General features: G+C 41.0%; 1 protein-coding gene across 1 annotated transcript in view; it reads left to right on the top strand.

Moving 5' to 3' along the window:
* Window positions 1-4,011: 4,011 nt before the first annotated feature.
* The window catches only part of XPR1 (xenotropic and polytropic retrovirus receptor 1), a 250,935-nt gene continuing 233,456 nt past the window's right edge, over window positions 4,012-21,490 (top strand). Inside the window, exons 1-2 of the mRNA XM_050963190.1 lie at window positions 4,012-4,191; window positions 14,429-14,480. Of these exons, the coding sequence (XP_050819147.1) occupies window positions 4,123-4,191; window positions 14,429-14,480 (121 nt within the window). The 5' untranslated portion in view covers window positions 4,012-4,122. The remainder of the gene's footprint in view (window positions 4,192-14,428; window positions 14,481-21,490) is intronic.

Genomic DNA, 21,490 nt, shown 5'->3' on the forward strand with positions numbered 1-21,490 from the left:
GTCTTCTCAGGTGAGAAAGACAGGAAGAGAAAGAAAGCGTGAATACCTGGGTTGTTCTTACCCCTCCCTTTTATAGTGCAGTCACCCTTTGAAATGCATTTTCCTGAGGGTTGCCCCTAGATAAAGTTTGCTCTCACTGTGAGGATAGAGACATGGAATGTCATGGTGAAAGAGGTCCCATGTTGTTGTTTATTAAAATACAAATCAGTCTGTTCCTGCCTCTCTCCGTTGCCAAGGAATGACCACTTGACCGGTGATAGCCAATTGACTTTGATGATAACTGACTAGAGGCATCAGTTTGTCCTTTGTCTCTGAGGAACAGATTTACCCCCCGTCCCCACATTTGTCTGGTAAACACATTTGAATCATAATTTCTTTTTATGTTCATAGCTTTACATTATAATGTTGCTACACACATTTCACCATATTATTGACCAGTGAGTTGTTCGTTTTCAAATGCTATCGCACAAGGCATATTTTGTAAAGAAATTATTACAATAGTGTGTTGCATGTGAATACAGCAGTACATTCGGTCACAATCACACACAAACAGCTTTGGTATATTGAAGGCAGTTGTGGTAGAAGTCTATGAGCTGCACAAGTATTAAGTATTTGTCTGTTGTAATGCTTGGGTATTAAATAGATTTAATTAACTCACTCTTTCCTTTGCTTTTCTTCCTCCTCCTTTACCATTTCTGTTCCTTCACTCCAACTTTCCTTTTCCTCCATTTTTCTGCAGTCTTATCCCTCATTCTAATTTCCCTCCTCCACCATTCTCTTATCTTCCTCCTTCCTGCATATTCTTTCATTCTTCCCATCTGTCTCCTCCCTTATTCTGAATCTGTTCCCTGCCCAGCAGCTCCTATACTTTCTCACACTCACACACTGCCCTCCCCATCTCACACACATGCTCTTTCCCTTTCATGCATGCACCCCACCCCTATTGACTCACACTAGTGCTGCATGGATTGGAGGATACCCAGTGAAGCTCTTCATCCCCCTCCCCAGGCTAGAAAGGGTCAGAAGAATGGTCCTGACCTCACTCCTTCTACAGGCTTTCTTTGGTACAATGGGGGTGGTTGGGAGAATTCACCTAGGGATGACCAGATTTTCAAATTAAAAAAGCAAGACACCTTTCAAATGGGGTAGGAGTGATGATGCATAAGTGGCAACACTTTGGGGGGTTATGCCTGGGAGGGAGGATGAGGGACAAAGGCATGTCTCCTCAGCCCAATAGCCTCTCCCTCTCCTTTCCTGTCACTCTGTGGATTCACGTGGAGAAAGGCTGCTTCAGCAACTTGTGTGGAGGAGGAGGAGGGGTAGGGGAGAGGGCTTTGGAAGGTGAGTGGGAGAGGAGGTGTCAACGTGCAACAGGCCTGGTAGGTTGGGGAGATGGGTTCTTGAGGCTTGTGTGCTCAGCCCACTCATCATCAATTGCATGAGCGTAGTTGCTTCAGATGGCCAGTTTACAGGGTTCACAAAAACAGAGACAAAAGCCGGATTTTGTAAAAACAACCAGGGCATTCCCAGCATTCAGAGATACATTGTCCCCCTTTGAACTCACCTCCCTGGACAAGTAGAACAAGGAACAGGAGCTCTGCCCTCATCCCACTTGGTCTCCACTGTGAGACTGGAACTGGCAAAATGAAGAGAATCTAGATCTAATCTGCTCAGCACTTGTAGCCTAGCCCTGGGCCCTGCTAAAGCCACCAAATGCTTGCCAAATGCTGGATGGCCTGGGACCCCAATCCATAGGAAGCTACTACATTCAGAACTTGTTATAGCCCTCCCAAAGCTGCTGTAACTAACTTTGGGGCTAGGCACACAGCTCCCTGTTCCAAGTGCCAAGCTCAGCTCAGATAGAGTGAAGAATTAGGGCCAGAGAGAGAGAGCACGAGAGAGCAGCATCTTGCTGTAAAATATGAAAAGAAATCTGAAGATAAAGTACTTTTCTGCTTATCATCATATAAAATTCAATAATGCTCCAGGATGTGAGTTTGTTACCTGAGTAATCTGTATATTACAGTATGTTCAATAATATGTTTATAATTTCTGCATTTACATAGAACTTTTCACTCAAGGCTCTGAAGAACTTTACAGCCATTAATTAAGTCTTGCAACACCCTATAAAGTTGGTAAGGAATGGAAAGGTTAAATGACTTGCTAGAGATTCCAGAGTGAGTCAGTGTTAAAGTGGAGGAAATAGGCCTAGGAGCAAAGATGGCCGTTAACTATTGCTATACCACAGAACAAACTGGCTCTCCAAAGTATACTGTAGTTTTAAAGGAAAAGCTGATTTATGACTGAAGTTTTCCATCTTAGCAGTGAACTATTAGCTGTTCAGTTAACTAGCAGAGACTTATACTGCTTTCTTCTCTTGATGACAAAAAGCGCTCATTAATTGCTGTGCATGTAAACTTACTAGGAGGAAATCTTTGTTTTTATAAATGATTGTAAAAAGTTAATATCATTCTTCAGGTAAAAAAACAGCACGTAGATGCAGGAGGTTTGATTTGTCCTTTTTGTCACGGTTCAGGGCAACAGCACCTGTATTCCCCTTTTGTGGTCTCTTGAGGGCACCCATTCTAGGCTCCTCAGTTGCCATCTTTTTTGGTCAGAGACCTGCATCTCTCTTTTCTGACCAGGGTCCCCCCCTCCCCCCCGACTGCACAGTTTCCTTCCTACACTGTGATATTCCCAGCAAGCCAGACTGGTTAAACAAGTCAGGGTCTGCACTCTCTCTCATGGACAGCTATGAACAGCTGTAATTGCCAACAGTCACAAGTTACCACACAACTCCTTATAAGCAAGCACATTTATTTTTAAGGTGAAAGCATTACAGAGAAAACATATTAAAAACAATAAAAGAATGTACAGTCATGCCAATAAGCTTACCAGAGATTAGCTCTCAACTCCAGCAAGGGTTCTGATAGAAGTCACTTCTTCAAACCCCACCAAAGGGTTTTTCTGTGGTTACAAGTTCAGAACAGTGTAGCTCAGAACTAACAAACTCTGCATAGGTTAGTCTTTCCTTTATACAGCTTGGGCATTGGATATTGAGACTGTGGGAACAGGTAATCAGCCCTCTTCAGGACATAGCTTCAAAAGGTTGGGATTTTGCATAACTGAGGGAGTGAGGAATTTGTATTTTTCACTTGATACTGTGTGTCCCAAAAGTCCATTCTTGTCTAGCACATTGTTCAATATAGTCCTAGGCATAATATATTGGTAGGGGGTTCCCACCTTCTCCATGCACAGACACTATGGCATAGGTAGCCATCCACACTATGATGCTGGCCCATTCCTGCCCTCCACACTGGCTAACAGGGTGACCTTTGTTTGCCTCATATTCAGTCCACTATCCCCAGCTCACTCACACTGGCCAACCCAGGCACTCCTTCTTACATGTAACCCAGTCTGGTGCTAGCTACTAGCCCACGCTGTCCAAAACAGTGCAATTCCCTTTCTCAGCTGAAGCATCTCACTACCCTTGTGTGCTGTGCAGTGCTGTGCCACCCAGTGCACTCTTGGAGGAGCTGCCACAACTGGTCCGCAGCATCATCTCTGCCTTCTAGCACCTGCCTGACGCTAGTGTCCCTGACTGGACGGCCCCGGCGTCCACAGCACCCCCTTGCTGTATTACGCGGCAGCAGCAGTGCTTCTGCGGAATGGGCGGAGCGAAGGGAGAAAGGCCCCACCCCCACAACCCTCCCTGCTTTCAAGCCAAGTTTGTAAGGAGGGGGCGGGGCTCTCTGTTACTCTTGCCGCGCCCCCTGGCTCTAGGCCCCGCCCCCGGCGGTCTCCGGGCTGAGGCAGAGGAGGTGGGTGGCGGTTACCATGGTGATGACGTCCTACTAGCGGGAGGGGGGGCAGGGTGAACGAAGAGAGAAAGATGGCGGCGGCTGCGGCGGGGCCGCAGTGGGCGGCAGGGGAGCGCTGAGGAGACCTGAGCCAGGCGGGAGGGAGGGGACGCAGTGCGGGCGGCGGGAACGAGGAGCGGGGCCCATGTGCGGCGGCGGGGGCAGCAGCACCGGCCCGCTAGCACCAGCCACCGCAGGGTCCCGCGGAGCCGGCTCCGGGGCAGCCGAGTGAGCGCGGCAGCGGCCGGGTAGGGGCGGCAGGATGAAGTTCGCCGAGCACCTCTCCGCGCACATCACGCCCGAGTGGCGGAAGCAGTACATCCAGTATGAGGTACGTGGGCCGGGCGCCGGGGACAGCGCTGCCGCAGGAGGGGGTCTCGGGGCGCCCCGCGGCGGGAGCCAGGGCCTCGCTGCGGAGCGAGCTGTGAGAAGGAGCTCGGCTCCTTCGGGGCTGGGCTTACCGGCGTGGCCCCCAGCAGCGGCTCGGCCGCCTGCCTGCTGTGTGATCCCCGGCCGCGGGTGTACCTGAGGGAGGGTCCCGGTCACCGGGGAGGTGACAGCCCCGGGTTCTCTCCGATCAGCAGCGGCTCCTTATCCCCCAGCCTCACCCCTCCTGGGAGCTTTCATCGGAGCAGCCCCCTATCGCCTCGCTTCCTTATCCCCTAGGCTTCCGAGGCGTGTCTGTCACCCTGTGCCCTTCTGCCAGGGCTTTCTCAAAAGGAATCCCAAATCCAGCATGTCCTCCCTTTGCGCGGCTCTCCGCTAGCATCCCACGTCACGCCCTTTGCTTCTGGGGCTCTCCCAGCCCAGAGGGCTCTCATTTCATCCCATCGGGCTCTCATTTCATCCCATCATCCCCTGTGCCCTGCTGGAAGTGTTTCCTGATCGGACTCCTCTATCAGTCACCCTGCCCGTGATCAGCCCGAATCTCTTTTTAGCACCTCTCAGGTCATCTCTCTTTCCATCACTCCCGTCCCTGTTCACCCCAGCCCTGATCAGTGAGATAAATGTCTATCCAGGGGCTCTCTCACTGGATTGAAACTTGACATGAAGATAGCCTAGAAGCATGCTCTGAAAGACGTCTGTTTCCAAATTTATAAAGTAAAATGTTACAGTTATACAAAATAATTAAAATGTTTTTGCTGGTGTAGCTTTTGTCCATAATTCTGGAACATGGACTGTAATTTTTTTTGCTTTTTGAGGCTCGGAAGAAACAAATAACTGGTGTGGCTATTTAAATAAATAAGCCTTTATATGGCATCAATACTTTAAAAAATAAACATTGCTGTATATATTTTGGTTGCATATATTTGAGTGAAGGACAGTAACCCAAAAAATACCCAATGAGCACTAAGGATTGTATTAAATAATGATAATTTGCCATATAAACACTTGAATCTGAGAGATTATTTTTGTGTTCAGTAACATTATCTAGCATCCAGCGGTTTCTGTTTATATGCTCATCAGGAACACAGTGCAAAGTCAATATGTTTATACACCTAGGTAGATTTTAAGAATGAAACTGGAGCTCATGTCGTCCACAGAGCTTGAGCAAAAGCAATTTGAAGTAATAGCTGTAACATTAAGATTAACATTGGATTTTTGCATATAACTTCTCTGATAGCAGATGAGCTGGTTTAGGAGCCTGAGGAATAAATAAGTTATTTAAAAACATTTAGTGGGAATTATTAGGAGAAACCTGTGATAATATAAAATACGTGATTGATGGTATGCGAGAGGCTGAGAATTACTCCTCCTTTATAGTATTTTCTTTTTATGGTAACTTTACATAAATTAGAAATACAGAGGCTGTGGAATTGTAGTATAGAGTTATGTATAATGCTCTATCGTTTTATGTTCTTTCAGTTCTGGGACCCCGGCAAGAGCCCAGATTATGGTTCTTATTAAATTTGGTAGTGTTTTTACAGCTTCTTGTGAGCAAATGATTTTCAGCACCACTGTCAGTTCTTCACTGTGGAGGCTTGGAATATATGATCTCTTTGGCTCACAGTTGCCTCTCAGTGAAGTATGGCTCCTAAAGATCAGAACTGAAGGGACAGCTGTGGTGACTATAAAAATCTACCTGAACGGCTGAGAACGTTATAGTTTTTATAGTAACAGTTACTTAATTTTTTAAGGTTAGTGAGGCCTTCTGGGGAAATTTGCTTTGCATTTGTCTGATTCATACTTGATTTTAGGATTAATCCACTTAAATTGCAGACTCTTAATCTTCATGGACACAATCCATACAAAATTCTGCTTTATCAATCATGGATTATTTGCAGAAAATAGCTTTTTTTTTTTCAGATTTTATTACATCAGTTTATGGTGAGAGAATAAAAAATTTCAGAAGATAGCAATAAAATTATCCCTTGACTAATCCAAAATTGGGGTGGAATGTTTTTATTTAAAAGAACAAATGGGAAAGGCAATACAGAAGGGTTCAGTATTTAAAATTTGTTAAACCTTAAAGGTTTGAGAACATCTGAAATAATGCTTTGCACTATATATAAGTCCTTGTGATTTCTTGAAATCTATTTTAACCAAGTAGTAAGAATCCCATAAAATTATTATCCAGCATAATATGTGCAAAAGAAACAAACAAAAAAATGGACTAAATTATTCCAGTGGATTTTGTGTGTACAAATACATCTATCAGTTGAATTTCTGCACAGATATTCATGGCAGTATTCGGATGAAGTCTTCTGAACGCTAACATCCTTTGTTACCCAAAGCTTTGCAGGAATAAATTTCTAATGCTTCTGTGCCAATACTGACACTACTGGAAAATCTACTTTTGTTCTTCATATATATTTCAGGTAAGACTAGTAGACAAGTTAGTGAAGCTACACTTATGTGTATCTTCCTCAATTTTTGGTAAGACTCAAGAGAGTGAATAAATGTTAATATCATAGAATGATATCTTTCCTCATTCAGATACTTGTTTTCGCACTTAGTGATACTGTAGCCTATTTTACATTCTCATTTGTTAGTACCTTCCGTGATATTTGTTGTTGGAACTTGTATTTTTTTGTCTCAGAACAAATTTTGCATTTTCATTCATTCCAAGTTTAGGGACGCTCTTTCTTTTACCATCATCTTCTAGTATTTCATTGTTTTCAAAACAGTTTTGTATTAACTATCGCAACTTTCAAAAGGTCTTGTTGATTACTTAGTTTGAAATCTGGTTCATGGGATTTGTTGGAAGGTTCCATTTTGACCTGATGGAGGTCAAGTCCTTTTTTTTCAGGTGCATACATGGATAAAATTGTTTTTAGAGACTTCAGTAACAGTTTTTGCTGCTCATGATATGTCTGATTCCTCCACAAATTGAAATATGTGATAGACACTTGAGAGCTTTAAGAAACCCATGACCAGCAACAACTTCTTCTGAACTGGTAATGACTGATTAAAAAAAAAAAATCTATTCCCTGCTACTTGAGCTTTTTTTTTTTTCTGGGGGACTTCACATCTTAATATTCACAGTAGAAATAAATTGATAAGAGAATTGTTGAAAGGAAAAGAGCTCTAAAATCATGTATTTGTCTTAGTTCAGCTCCTAGAAGCTGAAACAACTTGAACTGGAGTAGCAGAGTAATATTAATGTCTGCTGTTTTGACCAATCCTACTTCTTCTCTTCATTCCCTGGTTCCAAAGGAATTAGTCCTTGCATTTGAATACAAGTTAACAGTCATCTTACTAAAAATGGCTTAAGGTTAGTTTGATGAAAACAAAGTTGCCAGTTCACTGGGTAATTTAGAAAATTATGTAACCAAGTGGTGGCTAAATATTTCAAGTGGATATTTGTTTTCTAAAAATATCAGATTAATGTTGCATCTTGCCTCTGATAGATATTTTCTAGAAGAGGTACTGGAGACAGAAAACGAAGACGTATCCTGAATGAGGTTTCATAGAATCATAGCAATTTAGGGCTAGAAGGTTGCTCAAGAGACCTACTCCAGCCCCCTGCGCTGAGGCAGGACCAAGTAAATGTAGACTGTCACTGACTGGTGCTTTTCTAACCTGTTCTTAAAAACCTCCAATGATAAGATTCCACAGCCTCCCTTGGAAGTCTATTCCAGTGCTTAAATACCCTTACAGGTAGAAATTTTTTTCCTAATGTCTAACCTAAATCTCCCTTGCTGTAGATTAAGCCAATTACTTCTCCTACCTTTATTGGACATGGAAAACAGTTGATAACTGTCCTCTTTATAACAGCTGATATAACACATGTAACATACCAGTGTAACATATTTGAAGACTATTGTTTCCCCCTCCCAGTTGTCTTTTCTCAAGACTAAACATGCCCATTTTTTTTGGTCTTTCCTTGTAGGTGAGGTTTTCTACACCTTTTATAATTTTTGTTGCTCTCCTATGAACTCTTTCCAATTTGTCCACATCTTTACTAAACTGTGGCTCCTAGAACTAGACACAGTACTCTAGTTGGGGTCTCAACAATTTCAAGTAGAGTGGGACAGTAACCTCCTGTGTCTTACACATAACACTCATGGGACCCCAGAATGAATTAGCCTTTTCTGCAACCACATTGCATCTGACGAAGTGGGTATTCACCCACGAAAGCTTATGCTCTAATACGTCTGTTAGTCTATAAGATGCCACAGGGCTCTTTGTCACACATTACATTAATGACGCATATTCAGTTTGTGAGCATCTATAACTCCCAGATTTTTTTTCAGCTGTGCTATTGTATAACTACTTCTTCTCCATTTTGTAGTTGTGCATTTGATATTTTTTTTGCTTCCGAAGTGTAGTACTTTGCATTTGTCTTTATTGAATTTCATCATGTTGATTTCAGGCCAGTTCTCCAATTTGTCAGAATCATTTTCAGTTTTAATCCTGTGCTTCTGACTAGTAGCAGCCCTGCCCAATTTAATGTAATCTGCAAATGTTATAAACATGCTTTCCACTCCATTGTCTAAGTAATTTATGAAAGTATTGAATAGTTCTGGACCAGGACAGACCCCTGGGGTACCCCGTTGGACACATCCTCCCAGTTTGACAGTGAACCATTGATAGCTATTCTTTGAGTATGGTCTTTCAACTGGTTATGCAGTCACCTATTAATTTTATGTAAACATCATTTCCCTAGTTTGCTTATGAGACTGTCAAGTGGGACTGTAAAAAGCCTTACTAAAATCAAGATGTATCGTATATACTGTTTCCCCCTTATTCACTAGGCCAGTAACACTCTCAAAGAAGGAAATTAGATTGGTTTGGCATAATTTGTTCATGACAAATCCATGCTGGCTATTACTTATTACCCTATTATCCTCTAGGTGCTTACAGATTTATTATTTAATCAATTGTTCCAGTATCTTTCCAGATATTGAAGTTAGGCTGGCTGATCTATAATTCTCTGGGTTTTCTTTGTTCCCCTTTTTAAAGATAGGTACCTTGTTTGCCTTTTTCTAGTCCTCTGGGACCTCACCAGCCCTCCATGTATTCTTAAATGTAATTGCTAATAGTTCTGAGATTGCTTCAGCTTAAGTACCCTTGGATGAATTTCATCAGGCCCACCCTGTTGACTTGGATACACCTAACTTATCGAAATATTCTTTAGCCTGTTTTTTTCCTATATTGGCTTGTGTTCCTTCCCTCTTGTTAATATTAATTGTGTTAATTATCTGCTCACAGTTAACCTTTGTAATGAACACAAAATAGGCATTAAGCATCTTAGCCTTCTTGATATGTTGTTAGTGCTCCTTCCTCACTAAGTCATGGACCTATACTTTGCTTTGTCTTTCTCTTGCTCCTGATGTATGTATTTATAGAACCTCTTCTTATTGTTGTTGATTTAGAAATTCAGTTTGCCCCTTAGCCTTTCTGATTTTGTCCCTACATGCCTGTGATATTCTTCTGTACTCCTTCTATGCAGTTTGTCCATGTCTCTGCTTTTTATAGAATTCCTTATTGATTTTCAGGTAATTCAAGAGCTCCTGGTGAAACCATATTGGCCTCTTACTAATCATCTTATCTTTTCTTCACAATGGATAATTTGCTGTTGTACCTTCAATATTGTTTCTTAGAAAAATTGCCAGCTTTCCTGAATTCCTTTTCCCCTTAGATTTCTTCCAATGGAATCTCACTTACCAGTTCTGAGTTTGTTAAAGTCTGCTTTTTTTGAAGTCTGAGTACTTGTCAGTTTTGGCTTTGTAGCCATATTTTTCCTATTTTATAAAGGATTTTCTTTCCTCTTTGTGTGCGATAAAAATGGGGTAAGCTGACTGCAGATACAAATTACTGTTAGTAACACAAAGTAGAAAAAAAATCTTTGTTCTAATAATTTTAGGTGTTAGACGTAACAAGGATAAGTTTAAAAAACCACCCCTCAATTGATTAAAATAAATCCTGTTGTTGGTTGTAATCTTTGCATGGGGTGGCTCAGGTGATTGGTAAAGGGGCATTGAGCCTTTCGCTTCTAGATCATCTGTTTAATTATATAGGACAGGTGAACAGTGACTGAGTCTGCTGCTAGGCAGCTTCCTGATTTTACATATTTCAGTTCAGTTCAGGTATCTACTGACAGCTAGTACCCTCCAGTTTTCAAGGCTGATCATCTAGAACAGCGGTAGGCAATTTATGGCATGCATGACAAAGGTGGCATGCAAGTTGATTTTCAGTGGCATTCACACTGCCCGGGTCCTGGCCACCGGTCCAGGGGAATTGTATTTTAATTTAATTTTAAATGAAGCTTCTTAAATATTTTAAAAACCTTATTTACTTTACATATAACAATAGTTTAGTAATATATTATAGACTCTTAGGAAGAGACCTTCTAGAAGCATTAAAATGTATTACTGGCACGTGAAATGTTGAATTAGAGTGAATAAATGAAGACTTGGCACACCATTTCTGAAAGGTTGCTGATCCCTGATCTAGAATCTTTCACTAGCTCTGCATATATTCTAGAGGTTAATCTTGAAACTATGGATATAAAAAATACGTACATTACTGATTTTAAAATTCCTTTAGAACACAACCTTATCTCACAGATTTTAAAGAAATTCTGCATTTTCCAGCCTCATTCTCTTTTGAGTTTTGTAACAGGAGGAACTTGTCCAAGAATTTTGGGCTAAATTATTAATACTAAATCAATTTAACCTTTCACTTCCAAAAATCCCCCTCCTACTTAGCAGTGTGAAAGCTAGTTGAGCCCAGATGGGATCCGAACTAGCTCAAGAAAGGTATTTAGACTTCCTTGAACAAATAAGAATATAAGCACCCTTCATTTTTGGTTCCTCTTATAGACCCGAGAAGCATTTTATTTTTTCCCACTTCACATCTTCCCTTGTAAAGCTTTGCATCATGGACACAATCCTTCTAGTACTATGCTAGACATGACTCCCTTTATTCTATTTCTAACAAATCCACTTGAAGTCCAACACTATGGTTTAATCAACAAGTTTGAGTGACATGAGTTGCTTCCCCTCCAGGGTTACTTTTGATCTGTCAGTAGTTCTCAGCCTGCGGGCCACTCGTGGTCCAGTCAGCACACAGCTGCGGACCATGTGACATCCTCAGGGCCATACAGGTAGTAAATATATTGTGTAGCTGTGGCTCACAGAACACACAGAGAGCTGCATATGTGGTCCATAATGGTAAATAGGTTGAGAACCACTGATTTATGTGAAACAGTACCCTGTAGACCAGGGGTTCTCAAACTGGGGGTCGGCATCCCTCAGGGAGTCACGCAGTTATTACATGGGGGGTTGCGAGCAGTCAGCCTCCACTCCAAACCCAGCTTTGCCTCCAGCATTTATAATGATGTTAAATATATAAACAAGTATTTTTAATTTATAATGGGAGGGGGGTCACACTCAGAGGCTTGCTGTGTGTAAGGGGTCACCAGTACAGTAGTTTGAGAACCACCACTGTAGGCAGAGCCATGCAGAGTAGCACTGCAACTGAATAAAGTGAATAAGATTTCACCTTAAAGTGACTGTAAAAAGAATACCTTTTTTAGAAGTTAGTAGTTTTTGGTAATCACCATTCTTTCCTATCCAACTTAGTTTAAATTCTTATCCTGGCGGATCTGGCCAGCCTGGAATCTCAATTTGATATGCTTAAGAAGAAGAAAAGTAGAGATGTCTAAATTTCAGAGGGTTTGTGTCATTTATTGCGTGAGCTTGAATTGGTAAGGAATCATCTCAAGCTAAATCGTAATAAGGCACTCAGATTTGAATGTACACAAAATGGGCTTGCATTGGTTTAACTTCACGAACTTCTAAACTGTTTGGATTTTACTGGTACAAGTCTCTTGTGTAGACAAGGCCTAAGATGAAAAAATACAGTACGGGCTCCTTTTGTTAATCTGTAATGCTGACACCCCTACTCTCCAACCTGGATTATCAGAGAAGACTTAATATTGCTGTTGCAAGGTTTATTTTGTTTATATTTGTTTCATTACTCATAATCTGCATTGAGTCTCCCATTCATTGCGAATTAATGAGTTTTCTGTATTAGTTTGCTTTGGACTGAAGTATGAGAAGTTTTAAATTATGACTTGGCATGCATCTTAAAAGCTGGTCCTTATTTTTTAGATATTATTTTCAGAGGAGGGAGGTTTATTGTCTGTTTAAATACTTACACGACCCCCATTATGGTGATACCAGTGTATCATGTTTCAGAATGGTGGAGAATTTCCTTTCCCTTGACTGTTTATATGCTTCTGAGTAGATTTGGGAAACAGCGTCCTTATAGAAGGAGATTTCAACTAGCCTTTTTTCTTGTGCTTTATATTTCTCATGGGCTGTGTGAATGTTTTAGTACATGGAAAAAGTTATAGCTAGGCAAAGATTAATAGGAGGAAAACCAAACACTTTTGCCACTTGATAGACTGTGGAACCCAGGTCATATGCAACTAACTAGCAAGTCACGTGGAGAAGCAGATTGAAATGTCAAGTATTGACTGGAAATGTTTAAAGAAGAAAACAGTGGAGGGGGGAAGGTTGACTGACATGGAGAAGATGAGTAAACAATGTCTTAAGTAGGAAAACACAATTATGCAAGTGACCCATGCCAAGACCTCTGTGTGGATTCAGGAATCAGACCGTTGGGAGATGGCTAAAACTGTCTGTTTAACTTGCCATTTGTGGTATCCTGAAATAAAGATGTCCTTTAGACCTTGTATTTACTTTGCAAGATTATGACCACCATGTTACCACAGTTCTTCTGATTTTCTTTCTAATTACTCAGTTTGCTTTTTTTCTTTGAGCACTATTTGCTAATTATTCTGCAGTGCCTTGATCTTGGAGAATTGGAGTGGGTCTCAAGGATTGGGGCTCAAGTATCTTGTTGGCTGCAGAAAATAAGTTTGTAGAACATGTTCTCAGGATGGATTAGGATAACAGCCAAAAAGGACAGGCTGGACACTTCATATATCCTAAAATGGAACCAGACAATGCAACTCTTGTTAAAACGTGATGGTTTAGATGTTATGTTCACAGATCTGAACATTCAGTTATGCTTTGCACAGCAACTGTATCTCTACCACTTACACATTCATCATGCACTCTATATAGTGGGTATTGTTTTCCTTAACATATGCAGTGGGGCTGTTTCTTTCTTGCTGTTTCTGGCTCCAGCATGACAAGTCTAGGCTTCACCATTATATCTTTCGGCAACAGGCCACGATTCATCCTATTTGTTTCTTTCTTATTTGCACTTGTGTAGTAACCAGGAGTGTAGGTTATATAACCCACTCTTGAATTGTTGGTATTGTTTCAGTAACTAGCTGAAAATCATCATATAAAAAGGATTGCAACTGACACACTGACTGTGGGCTTGGAACACATGAGTTTTTTGGGATGATTGAATACCACTCTTGAACCCAGGTTGTGCATGTAGCAGTTGAATGGATTGCCCAAAGTATATCTTTAACTGTGTTACCTCTGCCAGTTTGATTTGTGAAACTGCTTCCTGTACTAGAAAACTAGTGTACTGGATTTCCTGAGCTATTTGATCCCTTGAGTTCTGGAGCGTGAGACACTGTGGTTCCAGAGTTCTGGTTAATGAGCCTTATCTGGATTAATGTTTTCCTCTTTTAGTCTCTACTTCAAAAGAAGACTAAAAGGGAAATGTGCTGATTTCTTCTGTCATGTGTCTTCACTTTTCAAAGAAAAGTATATATTTTTCAGTACTTCAGAATATCGATAAGCAGTCCCCGAGGCTCTTTCTTCCTTTGAAATGACAGAGTCCAGTTATGTCACACCGAAGCTCTGGAATTGTCAGGTTTCTCTCTAGGAAAATCCTATCCTACCTAATAGAAAATATTTTTCCAAAAGAGTATATTTACACATACTGTCAGGGTAGTCTTTTTTAGACAGCAAGGCAACTGGTTTTAGACAAAACTGTCAGTAAACACATAGTTTGTGTGTTTCCTTTGTTGTCAGGAATAAGTATAATTGCAGTGACTTCACATTCCATAGCTTTATATATCAGTCTTGAGGAATTAAAAAGACTTTAATTGCTACTCATTTTCAAACAGGCATATCAGAGTGACTTAGGTTTTTTGTGCTGACTGGTTGAATTTTTTGTGTTTGCTGCAGGCTTTCAAGGAGATGCTGTATGCAGCTCAGGACCAGGCCCCTTCTATAGAAGGTAAGCAAGCCGTGACCCTGAATCATACTTGTATTACTGGATGCTGAGTACCAAACACAGCTTCCCCTTGCCTATCTGCTGAAACTGACAGGCTTAATAGACGAAAGGGGAAGCAAGATCCTGGCTGCAGAAAATTCTGCTTTTCCAGATCTCTAAAGCCTTTTGTATTAGATCATTGGAACTGTAAAAGAATATTTCTATAGTCTGAGGCTTGTAACAGCTATTTTCTTTTTGTGTATATGGACACTCAATCATTCAGTGGTGGAAGTGATTCCTTCATGAGTTGAGAATAGTACTCTGTTATGGTATGACAATTCCGATCCCTAAAAGTGGCTTATATGAAGTGCTGGACAGGAATGTATAAAATAGCCATAATGCATCTAATTTCTGCAGTGTTGCACTTTGGGATAATTATTTCCTTATCCTAACTATTGGTTAGTTTATGCCCTGAAGCATAAGTGAGAACCTCTTAACATTTATCCTGTGTTCAACTGGGATGCCATTCTTATTTTTATAAATGTAGAATTATTTTAATATTTTTCTTACTAAGCCATTTGTATCTGTTCACTGGCATTAAGTTCCCTTGATAGTGTTATGTAAAAAATTCTGTTAGCTATAAACTTGTTACATTATATGAGTAGGCTTTTTTAAACGAGTGCTTACCCATAAAACTTTCTTGATAAAACTCATTACATTTATCTTTCATCTCCTTTCTAAGAGAACTACAGAATAATCCTAATCTTTAAATTGCTTACTCCAGCCTCCTCTTTTGTTACCTTCCTCATAACTTTTTGCCTTTTTTGCAGTTAGGTGACTAAAACTGAATGCAATATCGAAGGTGAGAATGTATCGTTAACTATAGTGGCACTTCTATGTTAATCTCTATTTTAATACAGTTTGTGACTTTATTTACCTTTTTAGGTATATATAAACCAGGAAACACATGCTAACATGGTCATCTGGTTAATCTTGGTCATGTTTTCTGTAATGGTGTCAAACATTTCCATCCCATCTATGCTGTCAGTTAAACTGTTATCATTACCACTTGAAAGAAGGTGGGGCATTGCTAACAACTGGTTGGTCAATTTCCTAGAGTACACTGGAACTTTAATCACAGCTATGCATTATTCATTATTCTAAAATTATTTTTTCCCTTCTCTTCTCTTCTAGAAGACTAAGTATGAGATAAAAATCAGTTAATCTTTGCAGAAGGTCTTTGAATTTTCTGTTTTCTCTATAATCAGAGCTCCCGGTATCTTTTATCATTCCGCAGTACTCATTTACTTATTCACCTGTTGTGGAAAAGGCAACAATGAAAAATACAAGTGTCAAATGTATTTTTTTCATTTTTTCTCTCTCCACAAGTCCACTACATTCCTGCCCGTTAGCTCCTTGTATTTCCTTCGTCTTTACCAGGTAGTACACTAAATAGCTGTGAATAGGGAGAGTTTCTAATTACGGGTTTAGTGTAAGTGATGGGGAATTTTAGTCACTTGATTCCTGCAAGTTAAACTAAACTTCCAAGATGTTAATGTACCTGTTCTTCGATGGGTGAGAATAATATTTAAAAGAAGAACATTACTAAATTATCTCTGTGTGTAGTGGGGACAAGTCTTTATTACACTTCTTAAAGGAATAATCAAAGCCGATAGAAACCTCTCTGGAGTCTCCTGATTGGAGGGAAGTATCTTTGGAACACTGCCCAGACAGATATAATTCTTAGACTTACCTTGGCACCTGACTACTTATTTGACCCGGTCTACTAATTTTGTTAAAACAAACATACTTTTTCTGTAAAGTGCCAGGCCCCAGGACTGGATAGCCACAGCCAGGTGGCTACAGTCTAACCACCAGGTGGAATATATGGATTATTCTGGAAACTCTGTAAATGATTTTACAAAGACATTGAAATTTCCACTCTGTGTCCTATTTTTTTTTCTAGTGTACAAAACTGTTTAAAAATGGTCAAAAACACTTTATAGACTCTCTAATCTAGAAAACTGATTTGATGCTAGTTTGGAACAGTGTTGCTTAGTCCATACTGACTGTGCACATTACCTTTAATCTGTGTTTTTAAAGATGGTTTCCTGACACTGGTGGAAGTCCAGTGTAAGTGGAATGTGTGGGGACTGGCTGGCTCCTGGGGTTACCTATGACATATTATTGCCTTCCATCTCTAGGTCAGTGGCTCACATCTATTTCATGTCCATACAAGCTGTCTGATGGCTGTTCAGTGGCCTGTATTTCTGGTCAGGAAATGTCACCTAGTTTCTGAGACATAGTTCAGGCATATTGATGAGACAGTGTGAGAGAACTTACATTGCTGCTGCCTGTACTATGTCCCTTTTCTGTGCATAAAGAAGGCTTTAGTTTGCATGGCTGTTAATCCAGCACCTTTCATTGGCTTTTAAATTTATTACAAATTTGCTTTTTTAAAAAAAATTATGAACTGAGACAAGCAAGGGTTTTCCAAGTAAAGGCTGAAACTCCATCCTTCACTCACTCCATTCTGTCTTGGTATTATGTTGTTCTTCAAATGGTAGGTGACTTTATACATTGGTTGTGATACCGAATGAGAGCATAGACTCACTTCCTTGTTTTTGTTGCTCCTTAATCAGGAGCAGCGCCAGGGTTTTTGGCGCCCTAGGCGGGGGTCCTTCCGCGCTCCCAGTCGTTGGCGGCAATTCTGCGGGGGGGGGGTCCTTCCGCGGCTCCCGGTCTTCAGGGCACTTTGGCGGCGGGTCCCGGAGCAAGTGAAGGACCCGCTGCTGAATTGCTGCCGAAGACCCAGAGCGCTGAAGGACCCCCCGCCACTGAATTGCTGCCAAGGGTGGCAAAATGACCCACCCCCAAATCCTAGTGCCCTAGGCGACTGCCTAGGTCACCTGAATGGAAGCGCTGGCCCTGTCCTTAGTAGTTTAAAATATGATTTAAAAAATAACAAGGTAAGGGGTGTGGAGAAGATGTCACAGGAAGCTAGCTCTAATGTGATAATTAAATTTTGGGAGCTGTAACTTTTTTCTCTTGACACTTTTAGCATAGTATCTAGATGTGCTGTCTTTGTGCACATTGTACATATTTATTTAAATCACTAATGGAAAAGAAAGTGTGTGTGAGAGTAGATTGTCAGATGGTATATTTGTATTGTCCCTCTAGTTATGATATGGGAGAGCTTTAACTTGTGTTTTAGTCTCCTGTGATGTCCTCTAAAAAGCTTGTCAGAGTCCTTCAATAAAAAGGAGTAAGTGACATCCTGGTATTATTAATGTAAAAAACCAAGCAGGAGAGTTTTTTAAAAATAAAACGGAACCTAATCTTGTATGGCATAAAATAATTTTCTTAGCAATCTATTTTAACTCACTTTTGGTAAAACTATCTCCAGTTAGATAATAGCAACAGCAAATGCCTGCATGTGACCATTTAAGTTAGTGGTTCCACTTGTTGTTGTTGTTGTTAAAGTAGTCCTTGTGGTGGATTGGTGGGAATATATTCCCCTCTGCCCAAGTGTCAGCATGGTTGTCACCATATGACCATTCTTTTGCTCAATTCTCTCTCCCTTTTCTATCTATTCCTTTTCCATTATCTTCTCCTCCCCTCCTTGTTGCTCTCACTTGCTATTCTTTATTTTGCTTCCATGCTTCTGTTGACTTCCCTCTCACCAATTTGCTGCTCGAGATGTGGAGGTGGGTGTCTGTGGTCTCATGGACTGCATGTGCTCTTGTGGCTGAGCTGAGTACTACAGGAGAAGAGAAACAGGCTGGGGGGTTATTTCGTGAACTGGCATTCATATACATGTCTGCTGCTTCTTTGGCCAGCTGGATTAGGAGCTGCTGAGACAACAGGGAAGGAAAGCAGGTGACAGTCAAGGGAATGCAGCTTTTGGAGTATGTTTTTAGTAGCAACAGGAGATTTAAGATCAGATATCTCTCTCTGTTCTCTTATCCTCTTCCCTTATGCCCTCCTGCCATGGCAGTGCTCGAGGTTAAGCGCTGACTTATTTACTAACATTATCTAGTACAATGGTTCTCAAACTTTTGTACTGGTGACTCCTGTCAAATAGCAAGTCTCTGAGTGTGACCCCCGCCCCCTTATAAATTAAAAACACTTTTAAAAAATATATTTAACATCATTATAAATGCTGGATGCAAAGCAGGCTTTGGGGTGGAGGCTGACACTTTGTGACTCCCCCATGTAATAACCTCACAGCCCTCAGTTTGAGAATGCCGGATCTAATATGTCAGTCTGACATGTTTGGTTGGAGGTGAGGCATTTTAACAAACATTGAAAATGTTAGGTTAAATTCTGGAGCTGGGCAAAAAAGCTCTTCAAAGGGATGCACATCCCATTGGGATCCAGGAAGTGGGCAGGCGGAAGCCCACCCACTGCTAAAGGACCTCCCCCCCAGCCTAGGGGGAGGATCCACACGTCCAGGTTTCCAAGTAATTTCGAGGGACAACTAAAGATATAACAGGAACAGGAGTGAGGTCACAGGGCTAAACGAAGGGAACTGGACAGCGGGACCGGGGGAAGGGAGGATGCACATAGACCCTTCAAAAGCATTGTTTTCTGCCTATACTCTGGTTACAAGAGCTCTACACAGCCTGCCCATAGATGCTATTGCTGGACCAGGGGGATGGACTGTGGTTTACATGCACAATATGTCCAGAACACCTTTCCAGTTCCTATCATGGATGGTACTGCAACCACCCTGGATTTTAAGAGCCAGAGTAACAGTAGTCTATGACCAACTTCTTCTTCCAGTAGTGGCTGTTTGATGTTGGTTTTCTGACAGTGCCTATATATGAGAGATGCTGCACTTGCCAGAATTGCACATATTTTCTTTTTCACTATTATTCAAACCATTGTCCAGGATGAACAGTCTACGGAAGGCCTTGTCTAAATGCAGATTGTACTGGTTTAATCAGAATAATTTTTCTAATTTATTTAGTTAAACTGGTGCAGACCTCTGCGTGGACACATCTAATTAGCTTTGATTTGACTTACTATGGAGTGCTAGTTTACTGGTCAAGGCTTTGTCATATCACTTGAGCTAGGAGAAGATTGAGTCTGTTTGCTTCCTTAGAACCTAGGAAATCTTACTCTTAACTTCCAAATTTCTCCTGCTCTGTTATAATGCAGTGAAGTATTAGCAGGCTCTTTCTTAAACTGCTACAGGCAGCTATACGTATCATTTGGCAAAGGATTATATGGTATGATAAGTGCTTTGGGAGGGATAGCTCAGTGGTTTGAGCATTGGCCTGCAAACCCAGGGTTGTGAGTTCAGTCCTTGCGGGGGGCCATTTAGGGATCTGGGGCAAAAATCTGTCTGGGGATTGGTCCTGCTTTGAGCAGGGGGTTGGACTAGATGACCTCCTGAGGTCCCTTCCAACCCTGATATTCTATGAACCTTCTATGAACCTCCAGAACACTCCCAGTAAATAATAGGGGCAATGAAAAGTCTCAGAGATCTGTGCAGGCTAAGCACAAATAAAAAATTAAAAAAAAATCTAATATAAACTGTTTTCAACAGTCATGTACCCGGGACTGTCTCTTTGCACAATTCAGACATGGACAAACAATGTTAACTTCTAAATGGCACTTAAAGAATTTAAACAACTTATAATCTTACTAGTTTAAAAAAAGATGGTGGTGGGGAAAGCCTGAGATGTGAGGAGTGATGGGCAGAGCCCAGGTCAAAGTGGAGATTTTCTACTCTGCTACCTTACTCAAGTGTATAGTGACGCTAACTGGCTTTGTGCTCAGCTGACTTTTGCATGTGTAAATCTGCATTTCCATTTTAAAGCTATGAACACTATGACAATTTGATTTTAAGTAACAAAGCAGGGATATGGGTGACCAGAATAATGTATTGCAAAAATATGCAAAAACAAACCTCCCCTTACCACTACCACATACCTCTGGGGCAAATTCATGCAACTTCCTGTAAATTTAAAGTTATTGCCACAATATTCTCCCATCCTTGCTGAGGTCTTTATAATTCCTTGATTCTACCTATATTGAATATTGCATTCTGCTTATTTTGGATGGAGGCAATGAGGATGGAAGAGGCGAGGTCATTCTGAGCTTGAACACCCATGCCTTTTGTAGAAGCAGCAGAATACCGGCATTATGCATTTCTGTACCCTGAATTCTGCATGAATTACACCAGGTGGCCTGCACACACTCTTCCAGAAGAGTTGCTAACATATACATAGTTTAAATAAACTTGTTCAAAGATCCCATTTCTTCATGTGTTTCGTTACTTTTTGTTCCTATAGTTTCCTTTAGGCTGGCATCAGTTCCCTGCATGTTCTTAATAGCTTTCTTTGTGGACTTCCCCTTTATCAAAGTAACACTGTTTATATACCTTCATTTTATCCAAGCAACTTCTGAGTAGTATCCATGTTTGACCATTCTCAAACCACATTTTCACATACAGGACATAAGCCAGTAAAAGCGGACAAATGTTATGTAATTGGCTCCCAATCCTAAATGTTATGCAAAGGAAATTGCTTGAATTACCAGGAGATTCTTTGGCATACATATTTGCCTTATTAGTAGAAATTAGCATGTAGTATATTTACAATGAATGGTTCAGACTGGATGAATTGATGCTGTTGTAAAATTGTTCCTTCCTCTGCTTTTCACAGCTCTCAGCATTGTAAGATTGCATAGTTTCTGGTGGGAAAACCTGTACATGAGTATAACAAATCAGTAGAAATTGGCACCATGGCTTTGCAGTGAGAGGAAGCACTCAGGAAGCAGCCCCTGGTGGTTTGTGGTGAAAGTCCGGTATCATGCCTTGCTTTTTTCCAGAGGCAAAAAGCACACTATGACAAAGGCATGAAATACTGGCCTTATGTAGGGCAAGTAGTGCTCTGCTTTTTTCCTGTTGTCTCCTGTCAGCTTTGTTCCCTCAGCAAGCCAGGTTGCTGGACTGTCGTGGCTTGGACTCCTACTGATTATTCCACTTGGTTAGCAGATGTGTCGGCATCTCCCTGAGCTCCTTA

Source organism: Gopherus flavomarginatus, chromosome 7, assembly GCF_025201925.1.
Source record: "Gopherus flavomarginatus isolate rGopFla2 chromosome 7, rGopFla2.mat.asm, whole genome shotgun sequence".
NCBI lineage: Eukaryota > Metazoa > Chordata > Testudines > Testudinidae > Gopherus > Gopherus flavomarginatus.